The sequence below is a fragment of the Juglans microcarpa x Juglans regia genome, chromosome 7D (assembly GCF_004785595.1).
Source record: "Juglans microcarpa x Juglans regia isolate MS1-56 chromosome 7D, Jm3101_v1.0, whole genome shotgun sequence".
Taxonomy (NCBI): domain Eukaryota; kingdom Viridiplantae; phylum Streptophyta; class Magnoliopsida; order Fagales; family Juglandaceae; genus Juglans; species Juglans microcarpa x Juglans regia.
Window position 1 is genome coordinate 5,103,128 of NC_054606.1, and position 25,985 is coordinate 5,129,112.

Consider the following 25,985-nt stretch of genomic DNA (forward strand, 5'->3'; position numbering starts at 1 on the left):
AAAAGTATTTTTACAATCTAAGGTACAACATCAACTTAAATCAGTTTGTAGATTTAGGGCTTGTTTAGGAAGTGAGATGATCTCATTTTATCTTATCTCATCTCAACACTTATCATAATTTTATTCCCAAGCATCAATTAAACACAAACAATTTTCAATCTCAAATATTCAATTTTTTATCTATTCATTACCTAATTATAAAACTTATTCAAACTTCTAAAAAAAAAATATATAATTTTTTCAAATTTCAAAACAAAAATAATTTAAAAAATATTCTAACGACAGTTTAACTTTATAATACTTTTATTCAATATTTTCTCTTAGTTTCTAAAATTTAATAAAATATTTTAACTTAAATTATTTTATTATTAATAATAAATTATTTTATTACTATTCATGAAATTCTAACATCGATAATGCAAGCTCTTACTTAGGGGTGTAATCGGTCCAGTTCGATCAGATTTTAAACATATTTTAGAATCGAACTAGTATATACCGGTTTTGAAATTTGAAGAACCGATACTACACCGATTACATCCCCAAATCGGTATTTTCGATTTTATCTGTTTCGGTCCGGTTTTTCTAAAATATTATATAGCATATATATAATATTATAGTAATAATATATTGTAGTATATTATAATATATATTATAATTGTATTATAGATTATAGAGATATATTATAATATATAATATAGTGATATATTATAATATATAGTGATGTAGTATTAGTATATAGTGATATAGTGATAATATATAGTTATTTATATATGATTTTAAAATTTAATATTATATTAATTAGTAATTTATCATATAATACAAAATTATTTTATATATAATTGTATATAAAAGTTATATATAATATAAAAAATCAAATAAAAAATATTTTATACAACATAATATATATATATATATATATATATATATGAACCGGTCAATTCAATAGTTAGAAAAAGGAAAACTATAACTAGACCGATTTTGAAAAAAATAGAACCAATATTAAACCGGTCCAGTCCAATCCAATTTACTGATTTTTTTTTTTCACCCATTCTCTTTTACGCAAAGTCCTTTACTCCTTTGTCTCAAATATAGTTGTCCTAGTTTTGTTAATTCAACCTCAGAACGTTATAACATCTAGAATTAGGCTGCATTTAGATATTAAGGTGATATTAAATGATTTGAATTAGTCTATAAATAATAATATTTTACAAATTCTATTGAAGTAAATATAAATAAATTTATTTATATATTTAAATATACGAAATGGAAAAATCTTATTACAAGTAAGTTCGTGCACCAATTTGTGCACTAATATTGATATATAATACATATATTTAACGAAATAATGTGAATTAAAGACGAAAATAATTTTCATGATATATGAGATTTTCTTCTTCTCTCAAATTTTTTTTTATTTTTTTTAAATTAAAAAAATTATCAATACACGATATGATGCACGAATAGCATAACTCATACGAAATATGTTTAAATAGGTTAATTTTTGTTACAAGAAGTTGAAAAAGAAATTAGAGTTATCAATAATTAGTTTAAAATAAATCAAAGTGAGTTTGTGTACCAAATATAGTGTCAATGTACTTGTGATAATTGCGCAGAGATTGGTTGGCCTGCCTCCCTGCCGACCATCGCAACGTCATACAACCCCGTTACGACTTTTTTTTTTGAACACCCATTGCTACTTCTGCTTCGGACTCCTATCTTCACGGAATTTTTAATATCTATTTTCATCTTGTTTTATAGCCGTTGTTCGATTTATATACCGAGCTCTATATTCTTCTAGCCTGAGGAGGCTGCTCTACAGCACAGCGTGCGAATCGCTGTACGAATAGATACTTCAACTTCTCATGTTTCTCCCTCTCTCCCACTCTCTCATGTCTCTGTTTTGATTCGATTCGTCCTGGGTGTTCGATTCCATTTCTTGGTATTCAGAATCGGGGGACGCCGTTGAATAGAGATCGAAAAAAAAAAAGAGAGTAAAGAGCAGTGGTGTCGTACGGAGAAAGAGAATGTTTGCTTCCGCTACAACGGCTCCTGGGCTTGTCCTCCAGTGCAAGATTCCGTCTCCGAGTGTTGGCGCTGGCGATGCCACTCTCCTATGTTCTTACCATCCCCGTCCTATTATGCTTTCTCTTCGCAATTCAACAAACATTAATCCGACTGTCTCTATCAATGGTGGGGGTGGTGATCGATGTCTTCCCAACAGCAACGGAAACCGGGATGTCAGAAGAACTCGTCTCAAGGCCTTCCTTTTCGATTCACCCTCTTCTTCTTCTTCTTCCCCCGGCAGAGCTGCTAGACCTTACCCTCTACATCGTGTTAGTGACATATCTATCTTTTTGTTCTTTCATCTCAATATGCAATTTATCATTGCTTATTTGATTAATGACCGAATTGGGTATTTAATTTATTTCTCCAAAACAGAGTTCCATGCTGAATGGGCGCCTTTTGTTCTCAACCTCAATTTCCAACTCTGATACCAATCAAAATGATGCAACTGCAGCCCCAAAGCTTGAAAAAACTAAGGTACCTCCCCAGAACCAAGTCACCGATACGAAAATCCTCCGGACTCTTGCTAGTTTCTTATGGATGAGAGAGAAACCCGAATTCCGTCTCAGGGTCCTCGCTGCCTTGGCTTTTCTCGTTGGCGCCAAGGTCTGTCAGTCAGTCATCACTCACGACTATTCACTGCTGCTCTACCCCCGTTCCCTTCCCTTTTTCACTGGGTATTCTTTTTTTTTTTTTTTTTTTTTTTTTTCAGATTTTGAACGTTCAAGTGCCCTTCCTCTTCAAGCTTGCTGTCGATTGGCTGACAACCGCAACCGGCAATGCTACTGCTCTCGCTTCCTTTACTACCGCCAATTCAAAGGCTCTATCCCTTTTTGCCACCCCAGCTGCTGTTTTGATTGGATATGGGATTGCGCGCTCGGGTGCTTCTGCTTTCAACGGTACTACCACATGATGTAATTTCTTATTCTTCGGTCTACATGTCAATCTTCTATTTTCACTTTTTCCTTTAGCCATTCATGCGCGCATATTCCCTATACATATACAAATATACATATATGTATATATCTATAAGAATGGTACTACTTCTATCATTTTCTTGGTTCTTTCTCGTTATCCACTGATTTAATTCTTGTAACCGGGTTCAACTCTCTTGCACCAGAGCTTCGGACTGCTGTGTTTTCTAAGGTGGCTTTGCGAACAATTCGATCTGTATCTCGGAAGGTGAAAGCCAATCCCAAGTTTCTGTTTTTGAATTTATTTCATTAGCATATGAAATATCTTTGCATTATGCGTGTCAAGTATTTATCTTCCAATTTGTAAGAAAATTGGTGAGACCGTCAATCATCTCTTGCTGCATTGTGAGCTTGCTAGAGCACTATGGGATGAAGTTTTTCGCAGATTAGACTTAGCTTGGGTTATGCCCGCCTCAGTGACAGCGCTGCTGGCCAGCTGGACAGCGCAGGGAGGTATCCCACAAATCAAAGTTGTGTGGAAGATGGTTCCTATCTGTATTCTGTGGTATTTGTGGCAAGAGCGAAATGATCGGACGTTCGAAGACAAGGAGCGCACAATAGAGGAACTTAGATCTCTTTTTATTAGAACTCTATTTCTATGGGCCTTAGCTGTAGATTCTAATGGTCGTGATGTTCATGACTTTCTTGTATCCTCTGTTTCTTCCTAGATAGGTGCTATCTCTTGTATACAATCTTGTGTACTTGGGGTATACCTATTATTATTAATACAACTGTTTACTTATTAAAAAAAAAGTATATTATCTTCCAATATAGCATTCATATTCATAAATCCAACGCATTCTTCTTTTCCATGATTTCTTATTTCATACAACTGAGATCCTTATATACTCAGCCAATTTCTCAGCACAGCTTACGTAATCATATCTAACTCTGCAGGTATTTTCACATTTGCTTGACCTCGACCTTCAATATCATCTTAGGTACTGCATTAACATCTAAGAAATTTGTCCCTTCTATTTTTTCTTTTTATAATACTTTATTTAACTTTTAAAGTGAACAATTGCCCTTCTGCATAATTAATGCACCTATGGTGTTCTCAGTTATTATTTCATCCACAATGAACTAAGTCAATTGCCAATTACATCAAATCCTTTTTGAGCATTTAAGTTACATATGCTTCTTTTCTCACTTGGTTTCTGTATTTCCAGTCGAGAAACAGGTGCATTAAATAGAATTATTGATCGTGGTAGCCGTGCAATAAATTTCATTATCTCATCTATGCTGTTCAATATTGTACCCACCATCTTAGAGGTAAGCAGATGTAGACTTGACTGTTATTTAGCAACGTAACTTTTATGATGACACTCAATTTTGTACCCTTGAATGATGCTGTATTAATTTTTTTGATAAGAATTAATCAAATAGTGATACATGGATTTTTTATATTTGGACTACACTATGGTCATTTCCTTTGTTGCATCTTCTTATTAAATGGTTATCCATGCACCTGCCTTTTGCTCCCTGAATCACTTATACAGATTTAACTTATATCTTTCCAGATATCTATGGTATCAGGTATACTGGCGTACAAGTTTGGAGCACCTTTTGCGTGGATTACTTCGCTATCAGTTGCTGCATATGTCATTTTCACATTTACCGTGACACAGGTGTAACTTCTCCTGCCAGGTCTTTGTCAATAACCTGCCTCTATGGTTTCTAGAATTGGATTTGTACACTTTGTTTCCTTTGTTTTTGTTGATGATGTCAAAAAACAGCTTCATCACATTGCATTCTCATAGATTCTAGGCATTACAAAAATATCTTAAGCCATAGCACAATGTTTAAAAGCACATGTGCTATTTTCTCTTGCTAGTCCTATGAGCTTACATTTTGAGGTTTATTATTATTATTATTTTATTGGGGGGTGTGGGGGGGAGTTGGTGGTTGAAATTTGGTTACATCTCTCTCAAGAAGGTGAAATTTTGGGTTACCATTCTCAGTAAAGGGTTTCCTTGCCTTTCCCAGTGGAGAACTAAGTTTAGAAAGGCCATGAATAAAGCTGACAATGATGCAAGCACAAAAGCAATCGATTCACTAATTAATTATGAGGTAAGGCTCTGATGTGCCTTATTTGCCTGCTTTTCTACTTATGTATTATTTTATGCCTTATCTTCTTCCATTCTGGCCATTGTTTCTTCTATCTTGACATGATGCTGTGTTATTTTTTTTTTCAGACCGTGAAATATTTTAACAATGAAGCATTTGATGTTGATAAATATGATGAGTACTTAAAGAGTAAGTTGTCTCGCTGTCATTGTGGTTTTTACCTTGATGCTTAATTTTTTTATGAGTAAAAACAACTTTATTAATGTGAATGAAGTAGGCATATCAATACCTTGATGCTTATTTATTACGGCAGTGGTATTGAGTTTAAAGGGTTGACGCTCACGCAGGTCTGGGATAGTTAAGGGTATGTAGGCCCTGCACTAACTAATAAATTTGGGCATTAACAAGCTCACTCCTATCCTAATTTGGACTTAGGAAATTTCTCCTGCTTCGTGCCTTTTAAGAGTTTAAAGTGATGAACTAATACACCTCAAGTACCTTTTTAATCTCTTCTATGCTGTTTTTTTATCTCCCTGATAGTTCAACAGAAATGGAAGTTTATTTATTTTTTCAATTTTGAACTAATACACCGCAAGTACCTTTTTAATCTCTTGTATACTGTTGTTTTTCTTTCTGATAGTTCAGCAAAAATGGAAGTTTATTTATTACATTTAAATTTTTTTCATGGGAAATTTACTATAATAGAATCTTAATGCTGTTTCTATTGCAATTGGTGGTTGTATCGCTCAGGGTATGAAGATGCTGCTTTAAGAACACAACGTAGCCTTGCATTTTTGAACTTCGGCCAAAATGTTATATTTAGCATGGCTCTGTCAACGGCCATGGTATTATGTTCTCATGGAATTATGAATGGCAAGATAACAGTTGGTGATTTGGTAAAATATATTCTTATACGCTCACTTGTAATGAAGTTTGTATTATTCAAAGTGATTGAGTGTTGGTCATGCAAATTCTTGATTAATGCCATCATACAGGTCATGGTGAATGGACTTCTCTTCCAATTATCACTTCCACTGAATTTCCTGGGTGGTGTTTATCGAGAGACCATACAGAGTCTCATTGACATGAAGTCCATGTTTCAGTTACTGGAGGTATTTCTCATAGAACGTCCTGCAATTCTCTTGTAGTTTTTTCTGATGAATGTTGTAGTTTGTTTTTGTTGCTTAATTTTTCTTTTACATTTGATCTTGTTTCATCTCTGTGGGTTTATGTGAGCATTTTTTTATTGGAGATCAAGATCCTTGCTGAATTGCTTTGATGATGACGAATGCTGAGAAAAGGATCTCTGATTACCTTGGCTACATATATTTTTCTTTTATTCATTGCACTTTCACAAAGGTTTTGATCATCCCTTCTAACACAAAAACACAACTATATATTTCATGAGCCCTTCTAGTGTAGACAGGAAAAGGAAATACAAGATTGAGACTTTTCCTTTGCATATACAAGTTTTTCTGTTTCTTATTCTTCCTAGTAATCTAAATTCTGAGACAACTTTGTTTCTTATTGCCTCTTTCATTGAATCAATAGCATTTCGTTCAATGATTAATGCAGGAGAGGCCTGACATTAGAGATAAAGATGATGCAAAGCCTCTTAAGTTGGATGGAGGAGGGAGCATTCAGTTTGACAATGCACACTTTAGGTAGCTGGTTTTTCCTTTTCATTTTTTGTTATCTGTTATATAGTTACTTTATATATATGTATATCTAAATACATATATATAAAGCTATTTATACAATGCATTGGTTTCTAAGGATAATGGTTTAGATAGTTGCGGAATTTATGGTGTAACAAGAAGCAGAAAGTGTTCATCAGTTGGGATTTATCTTATCTGAAAAACTACTACACCATGTTATTGAAGCATTCTCTTTTGAAATATATATATATATATATATATATATATTAAATGGGTGCTTCATGATTTAGTGATGGGCAAGGTTGGTCAGAATTATGAGAGACATGAGGTGATTCTTCAATATCCCAAAGCTGATATTCTAGGATAAAATTAGTCTCCCCTTGAATATCAGATTTGGGAAAATAAGGTTACATGCCCCTCTTTATATAGATGATAATGCTCATCTATTTTAGGGATATTTACAGCTAATCTAGAAAGGAAATCAGAACTACCTAAAACTGAAAGCTATAAAACAGGAAACTTATATCTACAGATTTGGTAACAGACTACCAAATCTCCTAAAATCATGGGATAAGAAAAACTGATCTGTTAGCCGTAGATCTCCTAGATATTAGCTCCTAATATTGCTAACAGATCCTTAAACATAAATCTCTCTATAATTCTACACTCCCCCTCAAGCTGGGCTGTAAATATTAATTAACCCCAGCTTGGAACTCAGATCATCAAACACCTTTCTCGATAGAGCCTTGGTAAGGATGTCTGCTGTCTGAAGACATGTAGGCACGTACAACATCTTGATTATTCCTTCCTCTATCTTCTCCTTATAAAATGTCGATCAATTTCCACATGTTTTGTTCTATCATGATGAACTGGATTTTTGGCAATGCTGATTGCTGATTGATTATCACAGAACATTTTCATAGGTTCTTCATCTGAAATTTTTAATTCTTTTAGCACCCTTTTTAACCAAATTCCCTCACAAATATTGTGTGTCATTGCCTGGAATTCAGCTTCTGCACTGCTTCTTGACACCACTGACTGCTTCTTACTTCTCCAAGTGACCAAATTTCCCCACACAAAAGTTCAATATCCTGAAGTTGATCTTCGGTCTTGTACTGATCCTGCCCAATCTGCATCTCTGAACACTTCAATATCTTTTCTTTGGTTCTTCTAAAAAAATAATCCTCTACCTGGTGTTAGTTTCAGGTATCTCAGGATTCTATACACAGCTTCCATGTGTTCTTCATTTGGATTGTTCATGAATTGACTTACCATGCTAACAGCAAATCCAATGTCTGGTCGTGTGTGAGATAGGTATATTAGTTTACCTACTAATCTTTGGTATCTTCCTTTGTCCACGGGTGCACAATTTTCCTTAGCTCCTAGTTTGATAGTTGGATCCATAGGAGTATCTACCGGCTTACGCCCGAGCATTCCAGTCTCTTTTAAGAGATCTAGGACATATTTTCTCTGTGAGACAGAGATTCCCTTTCTTGACCTTGCAATCTCCATACCTAGGAAATATTTAAGATTCCCAAGGTCCTTGATTTCAAATTCTGCAGTTAGTAAACTTTTGATGGTACAGATTTCCTCTTCATAGTCTCCTGTTAGGATTATGTCATCCACATACACTATGAGGACAGCAAGTTTTCCTGCAGAAGAGTGTTTAACAAATAGTGTATGGTCCGTCTGACATTGAGAGTAGCCATGCTTCTTCACTACCTTTGTGAATCTTTCAAACCAAGCTCTTGGAGATTGCTTGAGCCCATATAGAGATCTCCTAAGTTTACAAACCTTATTGCATGTAGTTTGTGTCTCAAATCCGGGGGGAATTTCCATGTCCACTTCTTCAGTTAGGTCCCCATTTAGAAAGGCATTCTTGACATCTAGTTGGTGGAGAGGCCAGTCAAGGTTTGCAGCCAAGGATAATAAAACCCGAACTGTGTTTAACTTGGCTACAGGAGCAAATGTCTCCTCATAATCGATTCCATATGATTGGGTGAATCCCTTTGCAACCAGCCGTGCCTTGAACCGATTAACACTCCCATCTTCATTATATTTTACTGTGAAGATCCATTTGCAGCCTACTGGGCGTTTCCCGGTTGGTAAGTCAGAGATTTCCCAAGTTCCATTTTTCTCTAGTGCATGAATTTCTTCACACACTGCTGATTTCCATTCTGGTGAGCCGAGAGCTTCTTGTATATTATTAGGAACTTGGATGTTGTCGAGGTTGGCAACAAAAGCTTTGAAGTTCGGTGACAATCCTGCATATGACACAAATGTGTATATCGGATGTTTTGTGCATGATCTTACCCCTTTTCTCACAGCAATAGGAAGGCCACTGTCATCATTAGTTTCAGGATTAGTGTTACCTGGTGGATCTTCACTTGGTCTAGGACTTGAGTCAGACTCTTGGGTTTGCTCAAGAGATGCTTGTTGTTCCATCTCCTTTTGGTTCTTTCTCCTCCTTGAGTAGGTAATCAATTCATCACTCTTTGTTGATTGAATAGTGTCCAGATTTTGAGTTGTGTCCAGATTTTGAGGTGGATTGTTGGCTTGATCTTGAGTAGGAGGTTCTAGGAAGTAAGAAGACTCAAGGGAGAGATTTTGAGGAGGAAGTGATTCATGATTTACTGATGGGCAAGTTTGGTCAGAATTATGAGAGACATGAGGTGATTCTTCAATATCCCAAAGCTGATATTCTAGGATAAAATTAGTCTCCCCCTGAATATCAGATTTGGGGAAATAAGGTTGTTGCTCAAAGAAGGTGACATCCATAGAGTGATAGAATTGTTTAGTGACCGGTGAGTAGCATTTATATCCTTTTTGAGTTGGAGAGTACCCAAGGAAAATACATTTATGACTGGGATGGACATGGTCAAAAGCTGAACACCCGAAAACTTTGAATGGGGTGGTGGAGATGAGACGAGTAGTGGGAAAGGACTGAAGGAGAATTTGACAGGGAGTCTGGAAGTTAAGAATCCGAGATGGCATCCTATTTATGAGGTATGCAGCAGTAAGGATGGCTTCACCCCAAAAATATTTTGGTACATGGGTAGAGAACATAAGAGACCGAGCCACATCAAGAAGATGCCGGTTTTTTCTTTCGGCAATACCATTTTGCTGAGGAGTGTTAACACAGGAACTTTGGTGAACAATACCATGACTCATGAGATAATCATTAAGGCTGGAATTGAAATACTCTTTGGCATTGTCAGTTTTCAGAATTTTAATTTTTGCTTGGAATTGTGTTTGGATCATGGTATTGAAGGTTTTGAAGATCTGGTTTGCCTCAGATTTTTCTTTCTTGAGGAAAACCTATGTGAGTCTAGTGTGATCATCAATAAATGAAATGAACCAGCGAGAACCAGTAACATTTTTTATCCTAGAAGGGCCCCATATATCACTATGAATCATGGAAAAAGGTTGAGATGCTTTGTAGGATCTGTTAGGATAAGAATTGCGAATATGTTTAGAGAATTGACAGATCTCACATTGAAATTCATTTGGATTTTTACTATGGAATAATGAAGGAAACAACTTCTCAAGATACAAATTTCTTGGATGACCTAACCTATAGTGCCATAACATAATTGCACTATCATTATTAGACTGACTCACAGACAAAGAAACAGGACTACTGGACACTGAACAATCTGATTGATGAATTGCTTCTTGAGGAGGATCATTAACCTCTAGAAGATAGAGCCTCGAACACATCTTAGCACTGCCAATCGTCTTCCCCGAGTCCAAGACCTGAAATACACACAGATTTGAGCCAAATTTAGTAACACAGTTGAGATCCCGAGTGAGTTTACTAATGGACAGTAAATTGCAATTTAATTTTGGTACAAGTAGAACGGAATCAAGAGTGATGTTCTCTGAAATTTGAACCGAGCCTGTACCAGCCACCTTTGAGAGTGAACCATCAGCTATTCGCACAGTTAAATTTTTATAGCATGGGGTGTAAGTTGAAAACAGCTTCTCATCTCCAGTCATATGATCAGAAGCTCCTGAGTCTATAATCCATGGACTGAGTCTCTCCTTGTTAGCATTTAGAGCACTTAAAAAATTACCTTTTTGTGCCAGGGATCTGGTACCAACTACAGTGGGAGCTGGTGCAGGCAAGGATTGGCTGAACATTTTCTGCAAGATCTCTATCTGTTCCTTGCTGAAGGGAGTTGGTTCGGGTGGAGGTTGTTCATCCATGGAAGCAAGGTTGCCTCGTCCTTCTTTGTCATTGGCAAACCGGGAAGGCCTCCAATCTGCTGGTTTGCCATGAATCTTCCAGCAGTTGTCCTTGGTGTGACCAGGATGTCGACAATGATCACACCATGGTCGCCCTTTCTTTGGTCTGTGATCGTTGTTGTTGTTGGATGGATTCCCTCTCACCACAAGTGCTGAACTCTCAGGATTTGTCACAGAATCTTGAGATCCCATCATGATCTTCTTTCGACTTTCCTCTCTCCGAACTTCTGAAAAAGCTTCTCGGATATTTGGTAGTGGTTTGGATCCTAAAATTCTTCCTCGTACTTCATCAAGGTTCTTATTTAATCCAATCAAAAATTTGTATATTCTTTTCCGTTCAATTATTTGTCTATACCTGATTCCATCATTCGGACAGCTCCAATTGTGCTCCTCGAATAAGTCTAGCTGCTGCCAATACCGATTGAGAGTGTTGAAGTATTGAGTCACTGTTAATTCTCCTTAGTGGAAGTCATGAAGAACACTTTCCACCTCGAATAATTCCGATGTATTCTCATTGTTAGAATATATTTCCTTGGCACCATCCCAAATCTCCTTTGTTGTTCCATTAAGAAGAAAGTTTTCTCCAATGTCATTTGTCATGGAATTAATGAGCCATGACATGACCATATTATTCTCGGCATTCCAGACTTTGAACTTTTCATCCGTCTTGTTTGGTTTGGCAGCATCTCCGGTGAGATAATCATCTTTGCCCTTTCCGCATATGAACATCATTACGGAATGGGACCATTGGAGATAGTTGTTCCCATTCAGTTTGTGTCCTGTAATGGGCATGAGGTTACTATCATTGTTGGAAGCCATGGCTTCCTGATTGGAGGTGATTTGGGAAACGGTAGCTCTTGAATCACGTTTCCCGTATTTGGTCATATGAGGGAATTAGGGTTCAGAGATTGCTCTGATACCATCTTGATTGTGGAAGGAAAGAGTAAGATTCCACTATATCGAAAATAAGGTTACAGGCCCCTCTTTATATAGATGATAATGCTCATCTATTTTAGGGATATTTACAGCTAATCTAGAAAGGAAATCAAAACTACCTAAAATTGAAAGCTATAAAACAGGAAACTTATATCTACAGATTTGGTAACAGACTACCAAATCTCCTAAAATCATGGGATAAGAAAAACTGATCTGTTAGCTGTAGATCTCCTAGATATTAGCCCCTAATATTGCTAACAGATCCTTAAACATAAATCTCTCTATAATTCTACAATATATATATATTAAATGGGTGCTTCAAAGCTACCTATTCAGAACATCTATCCCAAATGTTTGAGCTGGACAGGAAGTAGGCCAACAATATATATCAAGCACATATCTTATAAAGATGAGCATGCTCACCTAATAACCGCTAACAAATATGGGCCTCACATGTCCCCATACCAAATCTTGAACTGGAGATCTCATAGTCCAACAAGTTCTGTTATTCTGATGGTGAACCATCAGACCCGAAAAGTTTGTTGGAGCTATGTTAAGAATGGACATCAAGCACACCCTGATGCCATCAAATGTTGGGTTTGGATCTTGTACTCGCAAGCACTTACGAGATATGAGTAAACTTGAAGATTTTCTTCTGTGTCATGTTGTATATTCAGCCTTTAGCACCTCTTTTTCTTTTTTCTTTTTGAGAAGATAGAAGACTTTATTAATAAAAGATAATGGGCATTGCCCGAGCTACACTCTTTTATTTGTTACAAGTAAGATGTCATAACAGTGGATAGCCTTTACCATTTACCCATTCAATATCTGCAATGCCTTTGGACTGCATTTCATAACTAGAATATCCTTAAGATTTTTCTTTGTGTAATTGGTCACAATTCTTCTGTATAATTTCTTCCATTTTGTAAGATGTCATAACAGTGACTTGGATAACCTCTACCATTTACCCATTCAATATCTGCAATGTCTTTGGACTGGATTGCATAACTAGAATGTCCTTTTTCTTTGTGTAATTGGTCACAATGCTTCTGTATAATTTCTTCCATTTTGCTATCTTTATTTTGTTATTTAAATTTTGTAAGTACTGCTATGGATTCTAAACTCCCCTTCAACTCTTGGTTTCATAATTGATGTAACTGATATTTGCATCAACTTAACATGTTCTGCCCATTCCTTGTAACTCTGATAAGTTTAAGTTTCCATCTCTCTATCTCTCTCTCTGATTCTGCTTCTTATTAAATGTATGGTATTGTAAGATTTTCAACAATAATGTGTGCATGTTTAAAGTCTCTACAAACTAGAAATTCTCATTCATGCTTACCATGGAATTTGATTGGAGATTTCAATTATGGTATCAATCTTGTTAATAAGTGTGCTTCATTTCTTATTTATTTATTTATTTTTTATTATATGATTGCCAATGCATCTTCATTGATTTACTTAAAACTTCAGCTACTTGACAGAAAGAAAGATTCTTGATGGGGTATCTTTTATTGTACCAGCTGGGAAAAGTGTGGCTATTGTTGGTACTAGTGGCAGTGGTAAGGATTTATTGTGTTTCTTTCTTCTCATATATTAACTGCTATAATTTGAAATTACTTTTAAAGTAGGGATATATTATAGTGAGGATATATTATAGTGAGACCTCATCCTACAAATTGAAAATAGATAGACCCTTGCCTTTCAGTTTTTAAATGAAACCTCACTGCAGCATACTGATAGAATAGGTTTGGTTCCACCAGCCTGTGGAAGTCATGACAGCTCAACTTCACACTAGCAAGGTAACAGAAGGAGATAGCCATTGTTTGGTTGAATATTTGACCCTGCATGTCCTCAGGGAGGGAGGTGAAAGGAAACATGGTCAGTACTTAGGTTGGCTTAGTGCAAGGCTTGGTAGAGGATGCTTTGTAACCGAGACTGAACAACCTCCTTTTATAATGGCGAAGTCCATGTGGATGTTTAGGAAAGGCGAAGAGATGTTGTAGGTGTCTATTGACCGGTTTCAAGCACCATATAATTTCGTAGCTGCTTAAGGGTTTTGATGACAACAAAGAAGTTCAAGTATGCATGAGTCTCAAGTTGATCACATCATGAAGCGTTAAAGATAAAAAATAATCAACAAATCAAGCATTAGCAAGAAATGAACAAGACTGCCAACGAAGCTCTAAGAATATCTTTTTGTACATCTCTTACTAATTTGAAAAAAATTTTAAGGCTCAAAAATATTTTTATGAACTCATGAAAAATCAATTTTCATTTTTTTACATGTGCCTGACGTTTGAAAATTTGAAAGATGATTAATTGCCCTTTTCACATGTGAGTGATATGATTGAAAATTTGAAATTTGAAAATGATTGATTGATTGTCCTTTTCAACATGTGCATGATATGTTTAGAAGTTTGAAGTTTGAGAAATGATTTATCATTATTTCCATGTGCATGATATGTTTGATAGTTTGAAAATTTGAGTCATTTTCGCATGTGTATGATACATTTGAACATAGATTGGCAGGTTGGAAGAGATTGTATATGTTGAAAGGTGGTAGGATCACCCTAATCAAAGGCACGCTGTCCAATTTACCAACTTATTTCTTATCTTTGCTCCCAATCCTAGCTAGTTTGGCGATCCGTATTGAGAAACTTCATCGTGACTTCCTTTGGAGTGGGACAAGGTATGTTCCCAATCTCTTCTGGTGGCTGGGAATTAGAAACGTGATGGTATTCAATCGGGCTCTACTTGGAAAGTGGTTGTGGTGGTATAATATGGAACGGGAAGTTTTATGGAAGTTGATGATTGACTTCAAGTATAGAGGTTTGTTTGGGGAGGGGGGGGGGGGGGGGGGGGGGGGGGTGGTGTGGAGCACTAGGGAGGTACGTGGGGGTGTGTTTTCTCGCCACACTAGAATTGTGAGGGGAGACGTCTCTAGAATAATGCACAAATACACCACATAATGCACAAATGAATCATCATTTACATCCAAACACATCACCCTCAAAGGCATAACCCAAGCCACACCATTTCTTCTAGAGATCTCATCCCACAACACTCATCACCTCACAATGCACTAATAAATGATCTACTGATTCCCCATTCTTCTTCCACAAATAACACCAATCCATAACAATGGGATCCGGCTTCCTCAAATTGTCCGTGGTCGAAATATTCCCAAGAAAGGTGGTCCATATGAAGAAAGCTACTTTGGAAGGTACACGAGACCTCCAAATACTCTTCCACGAGAAAGGAACATTACCATGTGATGCCAACAGCTAGTAATAAGATCTCACTGTAATCGTTTGCTCCATTAGGCCTCCACTGCTTCCTATCCCCTTGTACCATTAGGCCTCACTTAGAATATATAAGACTGAAAAAACTCATAAATAGTATTCATTTCCCAAGCATGAACGTCTCTATTAATTTGAACATCCCACTAGTGAGAACAATGGGAAAATGCCAACACATCTGACACAGAAGCATCTCGATTAACAGCAATGCGATATAGAGCTAGGAAAGCCCTATAGAGTGCATGATCTCCACACGAATTGTCACACCAAAATCTGATTCTAGAGCCCTCACCAGCTACAAAATAAATATGAGTGGCAAAACCCTTCCAAACCCCCCTAATAAATTTTCATAAGCCCACACCATATGCCCCCTCACTTCATTAGAACTCCAACCCCCAAGCACTTCCGTATCTATAATCAATGACCTCCTTCCAAAGCAATTCTCCCTCCAATTGGTACCTCCATAACCATTTCCCCAATAGGGTTTTATTGAATGTCCTCAAGTTGCGAATCCTAAGCCTCCATTAGAAATTAGAGAACAAACTTTATTCCAATTAACAAGATGGAACTCAGTTTCCTCACCCACTCCACCCCATAAGAAAGTCCAAAAAAACTTCTTAATCTTATTAGCCACCCTGCAGAAAAAGGGAATAAGGATAAAAAATAAGTGGGAAGTGTACTCAACCTACCCACTATAAACTTTTGTATAATTGTAAAAGAGTAAGTATAACACTTGTAAGTGTGGTAGGAGTTCTACACGGGAAACAGTTGAATCACCACTCATAAGATGATTGCAAGTGTAGAATGTGTTCTTCATGAATTCTTTGACGCATTATTACTCAAATGTGTAATAGCCTTCTACCTCCACCCGAAGGATGTTAAATAGTGGATTTAGGAATCCTCAAAGGATAGCTTGAGGTGAGGACGTAGGCAGTATGGTCAAATCTCATTAAAATACTGAGTTTGCATCTCTCTTGCCCTTATTCCTTACATTTACTACTCATTAATATTTTGTGTTAAACAACAAACTGAATTCACCCCCTCTTGGGTTAGTTATCTAGGTAATAATGTCATTAAGGATAGTTGGAGGAGCAAGACAATGCTTTCATTCCCAAGGACCAACTGCCATAAGATTTGATTATTGGCACTTGACCTTTCAACCTCCTTTGTTAATTACATGCCACGACGAGAACAAAACGTCATTATATAACCCATCATTGTCCATTGGATATATCCAAGTAATAATTTTTATTCCATGGACTACGTGTCCAGCAAAGATTATACTTGAGAACCAAACCGTCACTCAACTGAAGATGGCTCATAACTGCATTGATGATATTCTCCCCCCCCCCCCCCCCCCCCCCCCCCCCCCCCCCCCCCCCCCCCCCCCCCCTCTCTATGTCTTGGTGCGGGTGCACATGTGCGACTAATGCATGGTTCATTGCACAAGAGAAAACAATGTATAAAAATTGGTGTGTGATTGTGGACGGGCACTTCTTGGTTGTAGAGAAACTTATGAATTAGATGCAAAAACTGTTTTAATTTCTTCTCATTTGGAAACTTTGTATGTGGAGGAAACATAATTGTTTCCAAAATGAGGGTGTAATTGTGTTTCTTATCAAACACTTTGTTAAATAAGTAGGCCATTTATAGTCTATGAACTTTTTCAATTTCTTTCAAGTTGTTCTCGTCAGTCCACGTGTATAAAGTTTTTGCACATGTATTAATCTATCATAGAGGATGCTCATTTACTCGAATTTTTTAAATGAACAAGTGAGTACTTTATATCTATTTATAAATACAGATAATTTATTCTAAATCCTTATAACCGGTGCGTGTTAAATTATAGCCTTATCATTGCATCCTAGAGGATGCTTTTCTACTCATTCTCCTTGCAGCATCATTAATGTTTTGAACCCGGTATCTGCTTGCAGGCAAGACAACGATTCTTAGATTGCTCTTCAGGCTTTTTGACACCCATTCTGGAAGTGTAAGAAATAATGTTGTTCTTCTCTGTAATTTGTTTGCTATTGGTATAATATGGCTGATAATTTGTTTCTTATGCCTGTAGTACAACCCTTGAACTATTGTCTCTTTTGCTATTTGACCTTCGAACTATGCAATGTCGTCTATGCCTATGTACTTGTTTGAGTAAAATTTTATTTTAGCCATAAAAAAATAAACAAAACTACACAATGTCGGCACATCACCCCAATATAAAACTCAAGTTGTGATCTGCACTCTCCATACTATTTTAAGGCCTCAAGTGTCAATTTTGTCTGAATGACCTTCACGCCTTGAGACCTTTCATATATATAGAAACTATACAGCAATTACAACTGAGATTCACAACCTATTAACATCCCCCCTCAAATTGATGCGGGCGGATCAAGAAGCATCAATTTGTCAATCATGAACTGATGCGGTGCCGGGCAAGAGCCTTGGTTAATACATCAATTGTCTGAAGAACGGTGGAAATATGAGGAAGAGTAATCACACCCCTATAAAAATTTCACGTATGGAATGACAATCCTTCGATATGCTTGGTCCGCTCATGAAAGTCCGAGTTAGCAACCATTTGAATAGCACTCGTATTGTCAGCATGAAGCGGAGAAGGCTGGAGCTGAGGAAAATCAAGTTCTGCCAAACCCACGAAGCCACATAATCTCAGAACAGATAGAAGACATAGCATGATACTTGGACTTCGTAGAGGATTTTGAAACGCGAGCCTGTTTCTTACACCTCCAAGAGATAAGAGCATTTCCGAGAAGCATGCACCACTTGTAACAAAACGACGAGTGTTCGCACATCTTGCCCAATCTGCATCACTGTAACCTGCCAGTAGAATAGAAGATCCAACCGAAAAAACAACCCATGTCGAGAAGGCCCCTTAAGATAATGAATGATATATCAAACAACAGCAAGATGAAGGTGGCAAGGTGTCTGCATAAACTGACTAACCTGTTGGACAACAAAGGAAATATCGGGTCTTGTAATTGTTAAATTGTTTAAGCTCCCATCCAATTGCTGGTAGAATGAGGGATCATAAAGAAGCTCCCCTTCCCCTTGTTGCAATTTCAAATTCACCTCCAAAGATGTAAGAACCAAATTTCTTTCTTGAACCGAATTTCCCCATATTTGCATCAACCTCCTGTGTATACGTGTGCTGATACAAATATATACCTTCTGGTGTGGTTTGAACCTTAAGGTCGAGAAAATACTGCAGATGGCCTCGATCTTTCATATGAAAGGAAGCCTTGAGGTGCTGTTGTAATTGCTCAATCAACTGGGAGTCAGTTCCTGTAATCATGATATCATCCATGTAGACCAAAAGTAAGACAATCCCGGTAGCAGTCTTTCATAGAAAGAGAGATGAATCAAAATTGCTTTGAACAAAATTGAAATCAAGAAGAGTGGAACGAAACTTATTGAACCAAGCACGCGGTGCCTGCTTTAAGCCATACAGAGACCATTGCAAGTGACAAACATTTGGAGATGGTGTAGAAAATAGACCTTGGGGAGGGGTCATATAGATTTCCTCCTTGAGGTCCCCATGTAGAAAATGTTCTTAACATCCATCTGCCAGAGAGCCCAGCCTTCAGAGGCAACAATGGCCAAGACGGTCCGCACCGTAGTCATCTTAGCAACAGGCGCAAACGTTTTCTCATAATCAATGCCATACTCCTGGCAATTTCCAAGGGCCACTAGGAGAGCCTTATACCTCTCTAAGGAGACATCAGATCGGAACGTAACCGAATAGACCTATTTACACCCAATAGGTTTCACACGAGGAGGACAAGACACAATATCCCAAATGTGATTTTCTTGTAGTGCCCGAAGCTCTTCTTGCATAGCTTGCTGCCAACAAGCTTGCATGCCTGAGAATAAGAACGAGGTACTACAATAACATCCAAAGTTGCAGTGAGTGACGTATGAGGAAAACCATACTTGTCTGGGGGTCGAGTGACTCTGCTAGATCGTCGAGGTTCAATGTCCACTAGATCAGGTGGGGAGTCGGTGTCGGGAAGGGGTGTTGCTGGGCGTGGACGACGTTTATGGTACATCACACTTGACTTAAAGCTTTCAACAACATGTGACACATCATCAAAATTAGGAAGCATGGCAAGATTAGATTTCGAAAGAAGGTGAGATTGAAAGAAATATTGATTCTCAAATAAAATCACATTTCTGGATACACGAAGTTTATTAGCAATGGCATCATAATAAACAAAACCTTTATGAGCATTACCATACCCCATAAAAGCACATCGTGCAAATTGAGCAGCAAGTTTTTGGCGTTTAGTGGATGGCAAATGGACAAAACAAACACACCCAAAAGTATGAAGGGACCGATACTAAGGATGACTACCAAACAAGTGTAGATAAGGAGAGTCGTACTGCAAGGTCTGCATAGGCAAGCAATTAATCAAGTAGACGATAGTAGACAAGGCTTCAACCTAAAAATTAGATGGAACAGAAGATTCAATTAACAGAGTACGAACAACATCCAAGAGATGCCGATTCTTGTGCTCAACCACCCCATTTTGCTGTGGGGTGTAAGTTCAAGAGCGCTGAGAAAGCATACCTTTCTACTGTAAGTAGTTCTGAAAATTGCGAGACATATTCCCCCCCTGAATCAGAACGCAAGACTTTAATACAAGTGAAAAATTGTGTTTCAATAAGAGCAACAAAGGTCTGAAAGACAGAGAACACATCTGCCTTAGATTGAAGAAAATAGACCCAGGTGAAACACTTGCGCTCGAGCGAGGTGTCGAGCGCAAGTCGAGCACACGTTGTATTGAACATTGGCTCGATCGACATGTCGAGCAGAAGTCGAGCGAACCTCTTCCAAAGAGGTTCGCTCGAGCGACATGTCGAGCGGAAGTCGAGCGAACCTCTCTGAAAGAGTTCCGCTCGAGCGCCACGTCGAGTGCATGTCGAGTTCCGATCTTATGTCGGAGCTCCTATAGGAGGTCGGAGCTCCGACCTCCGATCGAAGTCGGACTCCGACTCCAATTCGGAGTCGGAGTCGGAGCTCCAATTTGGCTCCGACTCTTGTCGGAGTCGGAGGTCGGAAACGAGCACTCCGACTCCGTCGGAGTCGGAGCCCAGCCCTAATGAAAGCCACGAAGTACTTGTATTGAGCATGTGAAAAGATTGGACTAACACCCCAAAAATCAGAATGAATGATCTCAAAGCATTTTGTAGCACGACTGCCATGCATAGAAAAAAGTAAAGTCTTGCTTTTGCCAAGTTTACAAGTAGCACAATCGAAACACAAACTAAGAGATGAAAATTGATCTTTATTCCCCAAATGACCATGTTTCATTAGATGTGTCAATACTGCTGAATTTGGATGGCTCAATATTTTATGCCATACCTCATTTTTATTCACTACTGTAGTACAAGCCAAAGACATTAATCTAGGAATAGAAAAATGTAAAGGAAATAAACGTCCCACTTTAGGCTCCTTCGTGATCACAGTCCCAGACACCTGATCTTGCACGATACAACCACCACGAGAAAAATGAACATCACAGTTAGTATCCACCAATTGGCCGACAAAAATCAAGTTTGTAGACAAACCCGATGACACAAAAACATCACTAAAACCATGTCCAAGAGTGCCAACAGCAATAATAGGAAGCGTACTGGCATTGGCAATCTGAATGTGCTGGTCACCTTCATACTTGCGAATACCATGTAACATATTTGCGCTTCCAACCATATGATTTGAGGCCCCCAAATCCACAAACCAAGAAGGTGCGAGTTGGAGACCCATACCTTGAAGTCCGAAAGCAGAGAAAGTCAACATAATCATTTGTTGCACCATCTCTGGCATGAGTCTAGGCTGATTAACACCAGCTGGTCTAGTCGAGGTGGCTGCAACATTTTGTGAAAGATCTGAAGCCACTGGTGGGGTTTGAAGAGCCACATGAAATGCCTGTGCCTTTCTGCTTTGGGGTCGTATTGGACATTCCTTAATGATATGGCCATTCTTCTTGCAATAGTTGCAGAATTCCTTGCTGCAATTCTGTGCAATGTGCCCATATTCCTTGCAACTGTAGCATTGAATTTGTGACTGGTTTCTTCCTCTTCCCTGAGCAGCATTGGCCACATTAACCATCTAGGAATGAATCCCATCTTGTGTCATTCCAAGTTGAGTGGACAGCCGCTACTCCTCTCTTAACAATTCACCAAGACAGACATCCAACGAGGGGACAGGATCACGATTTAGCAAACATGCCTGTGTAGTCTCAAATTCTGATCTCAACTTCATCACAAATTGATTCTCTGACTCTCTGCATGAACCTCCTGAAGTGCACTAGTGCTTCTTGAGGAACCTTGGCATGAATAATGCCCGAATAATCACTCCATAAATTAAGAAACCCACCATAGAATTGTTCAATGGACAGATTACCTTGGCTGTAGTTAGCGATCTCCAACTCCAACTGAAACCTTCTAGCATTGTTGTCTTGATTGTAGAAACGCCTCAGATACTCCCACATCTTTTTAGCAGTTATGAAGGAACAAAGATTATTCACCATGTGAGGCTCAATAGATCCCAACAGCGAAGACACAATTCTTGCATCCTTGCTTTCCCATTGAACAAGATCTGTTCTGCTGTCAGGAGCTTTACTCTTGCCATCTATATGGCTCCACAACTCCTTCCCTTTCACAAAATCCTAAATTGGAACTCGTAGGCCAAGTAATTTTTTCCATTAAAACGGACAATAATGTTTTCTCCTGACATCATAAAACAATATTGACTTCCAATACCCGCAACTGATACCTTGATAAAACCAACAGAAACCAAGCAACGCCAGAAAACCTCCAAGAAAACACACCACCGAGAACCACAGAATTGGCTAGAAAATCAAAGATCCCGAAGGGCTAAACCAAGAGACTACGAGAGATTTAGACAGCAAAGACTTCTGGTTCAGAAAATAGCTCTGATACCATGTCAATTTTGTCTGAATGACCTTCACGTCTTGAGACCTTTCATATAAATAGAAACTATACATCAATTACAACCGAGATTTTCTCTCAATCCCCTAGCTGTACACGCTATCCCTATTTTGGAAAGCCTAACTGTACAAAATAAAGATAATAAAGACATGCCATATAAAGACATAAAGACATGCCATATAAAGATAATAAAGACATAGCTGCGGCAAACCTAACTAATAGGTTGCCGCACAGCCTATTAACATCAAGTAACCAAATTTTCCTTGCTTGCATTGTTGTTTTTGTTTTTGTTTCTTTGACCAGTGCAATTTGGTAATTTTAGGCCTTAGAAAACCATAGAGGATGTACACTGAAACAACCAAAGTTGAAAATTGGAAGTGTCAAAATTAGTAAATTGGAGATCATGTTACAAAGTGGCAGTTCTTGGGGTTAATTATAATTTTCCTTATGATTAAGATAAAACAAGACACTTGTTATTACTTAATATATTGTTTGTAGCACAGTACATATAGTGAGGAGCAAAACTTCACAGTTGATTATCACCTTCATATAGAATTTTAATGACACCTGTTGCTCGGTGCCAATTATTGCAGTTATTGGTCTGCTTCTTTTCCTCATCAGAACTGCTTGTGCTCATTGGAATGAGAATTAAATGACTAAATTCACCTTTTCCTCCCATCAGCTTAAACGTTTGGACAAATGATAATTTGACATGAATCAAAGCAGAGGTCTTGAGTTCAAACCTTAACTCCATACTTCACCCAATTTCAAATAAATATTTCACGGGTTGGAACCACTTATTAAGGAGGAGATTGACCTTAGGGGCAGTGTTAAAACATAAATTAAATGATCAAATTCATGTATTCCCATCAACTGAAATTTTTTGAAGAAGTGGTGATTTAGCTCTCATATTTTAGAGGGTTTTTATTTCTTCTAGCTTTATCTGTGGCATTGTAATTATATTTGTTCATTCTTGGAACATACTTTGGTGGATATAGACACAATAAGCGTCTCCAATTTAATTTGATGAATGATAAATTCTTTCTCAGTTACATTTAAAATGGAACTCATCTTTTTAATCTATTATGGCTTTGTAATTGATGGTTTGCTTCCCTAATGACTACTGAATTTGTCCTTGACAGATAAGGATAGATGGTCAAGATATTCGTGAGGTAACTCTTGAGAGTCTACGGAAATCTATAGGTGTTGTGCCACAAGATACGGTTAGTTCAATTAAGTGATTTTGTATTTGTTTGTCTACTTATATCCTTCTTTATATGTCAAGGTAACCTTTATTTGCTCTTGCATTTTGTTATATTTAAAAGGCAAGCAACTTGTGCTTGATGAACAGGTACTTTTCAATGACACAATATTTCATAACATTCATTATGGTCGTCTTTCGGCAACCAAAGAAGAAGTATGTAATGAACATATGTTACTACTGTATTTGTTTATTTCCTCTTCAAATTATGCACTGTTGAATATTCTAGGTTATTTTGTTGTCTAATACATTTTTCCTGGAAAGGTGTATGATGCTGCTCGACGTGCAGCAATTCATGAGACTATCATGAGCTTCCCTGATAAATATTCCACTGTTGTGGGGGAACGAGGGCTGAAGGTGAGAGGACTACTGCAGTAATAAATTTTCCTAGTTATGGTGGTAAAACATCCCTCTTCCATGCTGGGATGCTGGAGAAGTAGGGGGCTCGACTTCCCAACACCCCCTTTAGTGAATACAATCGTCAGCTCTCCATAAGATATATGCCTCGGTGATGTTGATAATAAGATTATCATTCTGTGAAAACTTTAAGTGTATGGAAGTGTTTATAATTGACTGAAAGATCCCTGGAGTACACTGCACATGGTTTTGAGAATTATTGTAAACTCATTCTTATAATGTTCTAGGTGAGACACCGCTTTAGTAAATACATGAATCTTATGGAGTTTTTCATCATCTGCTAAAGAAAATGCTAATGCAGACCCTTAAGATTTCAGGAAAATTGCTGACCAAATATCTGTAATGCCTGAAAAAAGTTTGTGGAGCTTGCTGGTAAACCCTTGATTTTTCATTGATTTGGTGGCTTTTCTATACAGTTAAGTGGCGGTGAGAAGCAGCGTGTGGCACTAGCTCGTGCATTTTTGAAAGCCCCTGCAATTCTGTGAGCATTTCTGTATATATTTTATCTTTTACTGGAGTATCTTTGGATTCATGTTTCTCATCTGTGCGCATTTAAATAAGAACTTAAGGTACATTCAATAACATAAAGTCGTACTCTAAAAATAATATAAGGAGGTACCCGTTTAAACTTGAATGGTGAGATCACTAGTTTGTGACCCATACTTTTTATGTGCTACCTGGAGAACATCTTTTTGGATTTTTTTTTGTCACTATTTAGAGACTGTTTCAAAACAAATTTTGTGCTATAATCAAGATATCATGTCCTGTTTCCTTTCACATTATCATTCAGTTATGCTTGAGTCTTATATTGTCTGTGCCTAGGCCAATAGCAATTTTAAAGCTCTCTCGTGTTTCTACTTTGGTGGTTTTTTAACCTTTTGTTCTTAGGCTTCCACTGAATCTATAGGCTGTGAAATCTAGTGCACTCAGTTTTAATCTTTTGAGCAAACTCATGTTCAAATCTTTCCCTCACAAATGACTAGTTGTGGGTAAACATTCTAGCCATCAATAATTAACTTTTGAGGTCTGTTTTTTCATTGCCCTTTTTTAACCCTAATGAGAGACAATGATTTCATTTGATGGGTGTATGACTTAAAATCTTGGTCAACATACTTCTCTTGGTACCGAATGGAGGGATACGAGTTACAATATTTTTTGGTTTGTTAATGATACAATGGATTTCATGATATCTTCAGGTTGTGTGATGAAGCTACAAGTGCTCTGGACAGCACAACAGAAGCAGAGATTTTAAGTGCATTGAAGTCTCTAGCAAATAATCGAACTTCAGTCTTCATTGCTCATAGGCTTACCACTGCAATGCAGTGTGAAGAGGTAAGCATTCTTGGTAACGACCATGAGTACATCTAACAGTGTTTAGTTCTCAAGGCTTGTGTTGGAAATCTGGATTCTTTTTGTGGATTAACAAAAGATGTTTTAATAGTTTATACATGCCAAAGCTTTAGGGCAGCTGCATTGTTGGTCAGCACACCCTCAATTGAGAAAAAATGGCAATTTCAATATGCTATGAAGTTTACTATGCACCTTCTGTACCAATATTTTGTTCCTATATGTTACTTATCCATAGTTAAAAATATAATGTTCAGATCGTAGTTCTGGAGAATGGGAAGGTTATTGAACAAGGATCCCATGAAGTTCTCTTGTCAAAGGCTGGAAGATACGCACAACTGTGGGGCAGCAAAATAACACTCTGGATGCACTTAATTCAGCCATCAAATTGGAGGCATGAATGTCCTCCCTTCTTCACCTTTAGTTTTCTCAGAGAAAAATTATAGGAAACGTTGTAATAGGAAATGGAACTTTTATAGTCTCTTTTTCTGTTTATTTGACTTCATTCTGCATAAACAATGTTCAAAATTGATATATATTGAAGAAAATTCCTACTTGAGTCTTGCCTATGAAATGTACTTCGGTGTTTTAATCTTACGATCGATGCAATTTGAGGTAACAAAATGTTGACACGATATGCACATGCAAGCAGGATTAGTGTGGTCTTAGTCGAAATGTTGCCTGTGGGATAATTTTGCTACTGTATATGGGTGCATTTGTTGTTCATTGCTATTGTTGAATG

The 25,985-nt window shown here is 37.5% G+C and overlaps 1 protein-coding gene across 1 annotated transcript; it reads left to right on the plus strand.

Moving 5' to 3' along the window:
* The first annotated feature begins 1,582 nt into the window (after window positions 1-1,582).
* Window positions 1,583-25,810, plus strand: LOC121240038 (ABC transporter B family member 25, mitochondrial). Its single transcript, XM_041137481.1, is given in 21 exon segments — window positions 1,583-2,333; window positions 2,440-2,670; window positions 2,777-2,963; window positions 3,185-3,246; window positions 3,936-3,979; window positions 4,208-4,310; window positions 4,559-4,666; window positions 5,025-5,108; window positions 5,234-5,294; window positions 5,856-6,001; window positions 6,101-6,217; window positions 6,681-6,769; window positions 13,421-13,509; window positions 17,184-17,239; window positions 23,361-23,441; window positions 23,570-23,635; window positions 23,744-23,836; window positions 24,313-24,377; window positions 25,093-25,228; window positions 25,501-25,585; window positions 25,588-25,810. Coding segments are annotated over 21 exon segments (2,268 nt in total). The 5' UTR covers window positions 1,583-2,024; the 3' UTR covers window positions 25,644-25,810.
* Window positions 25,811-25,985: the final 175 nt, after the last annotated feature.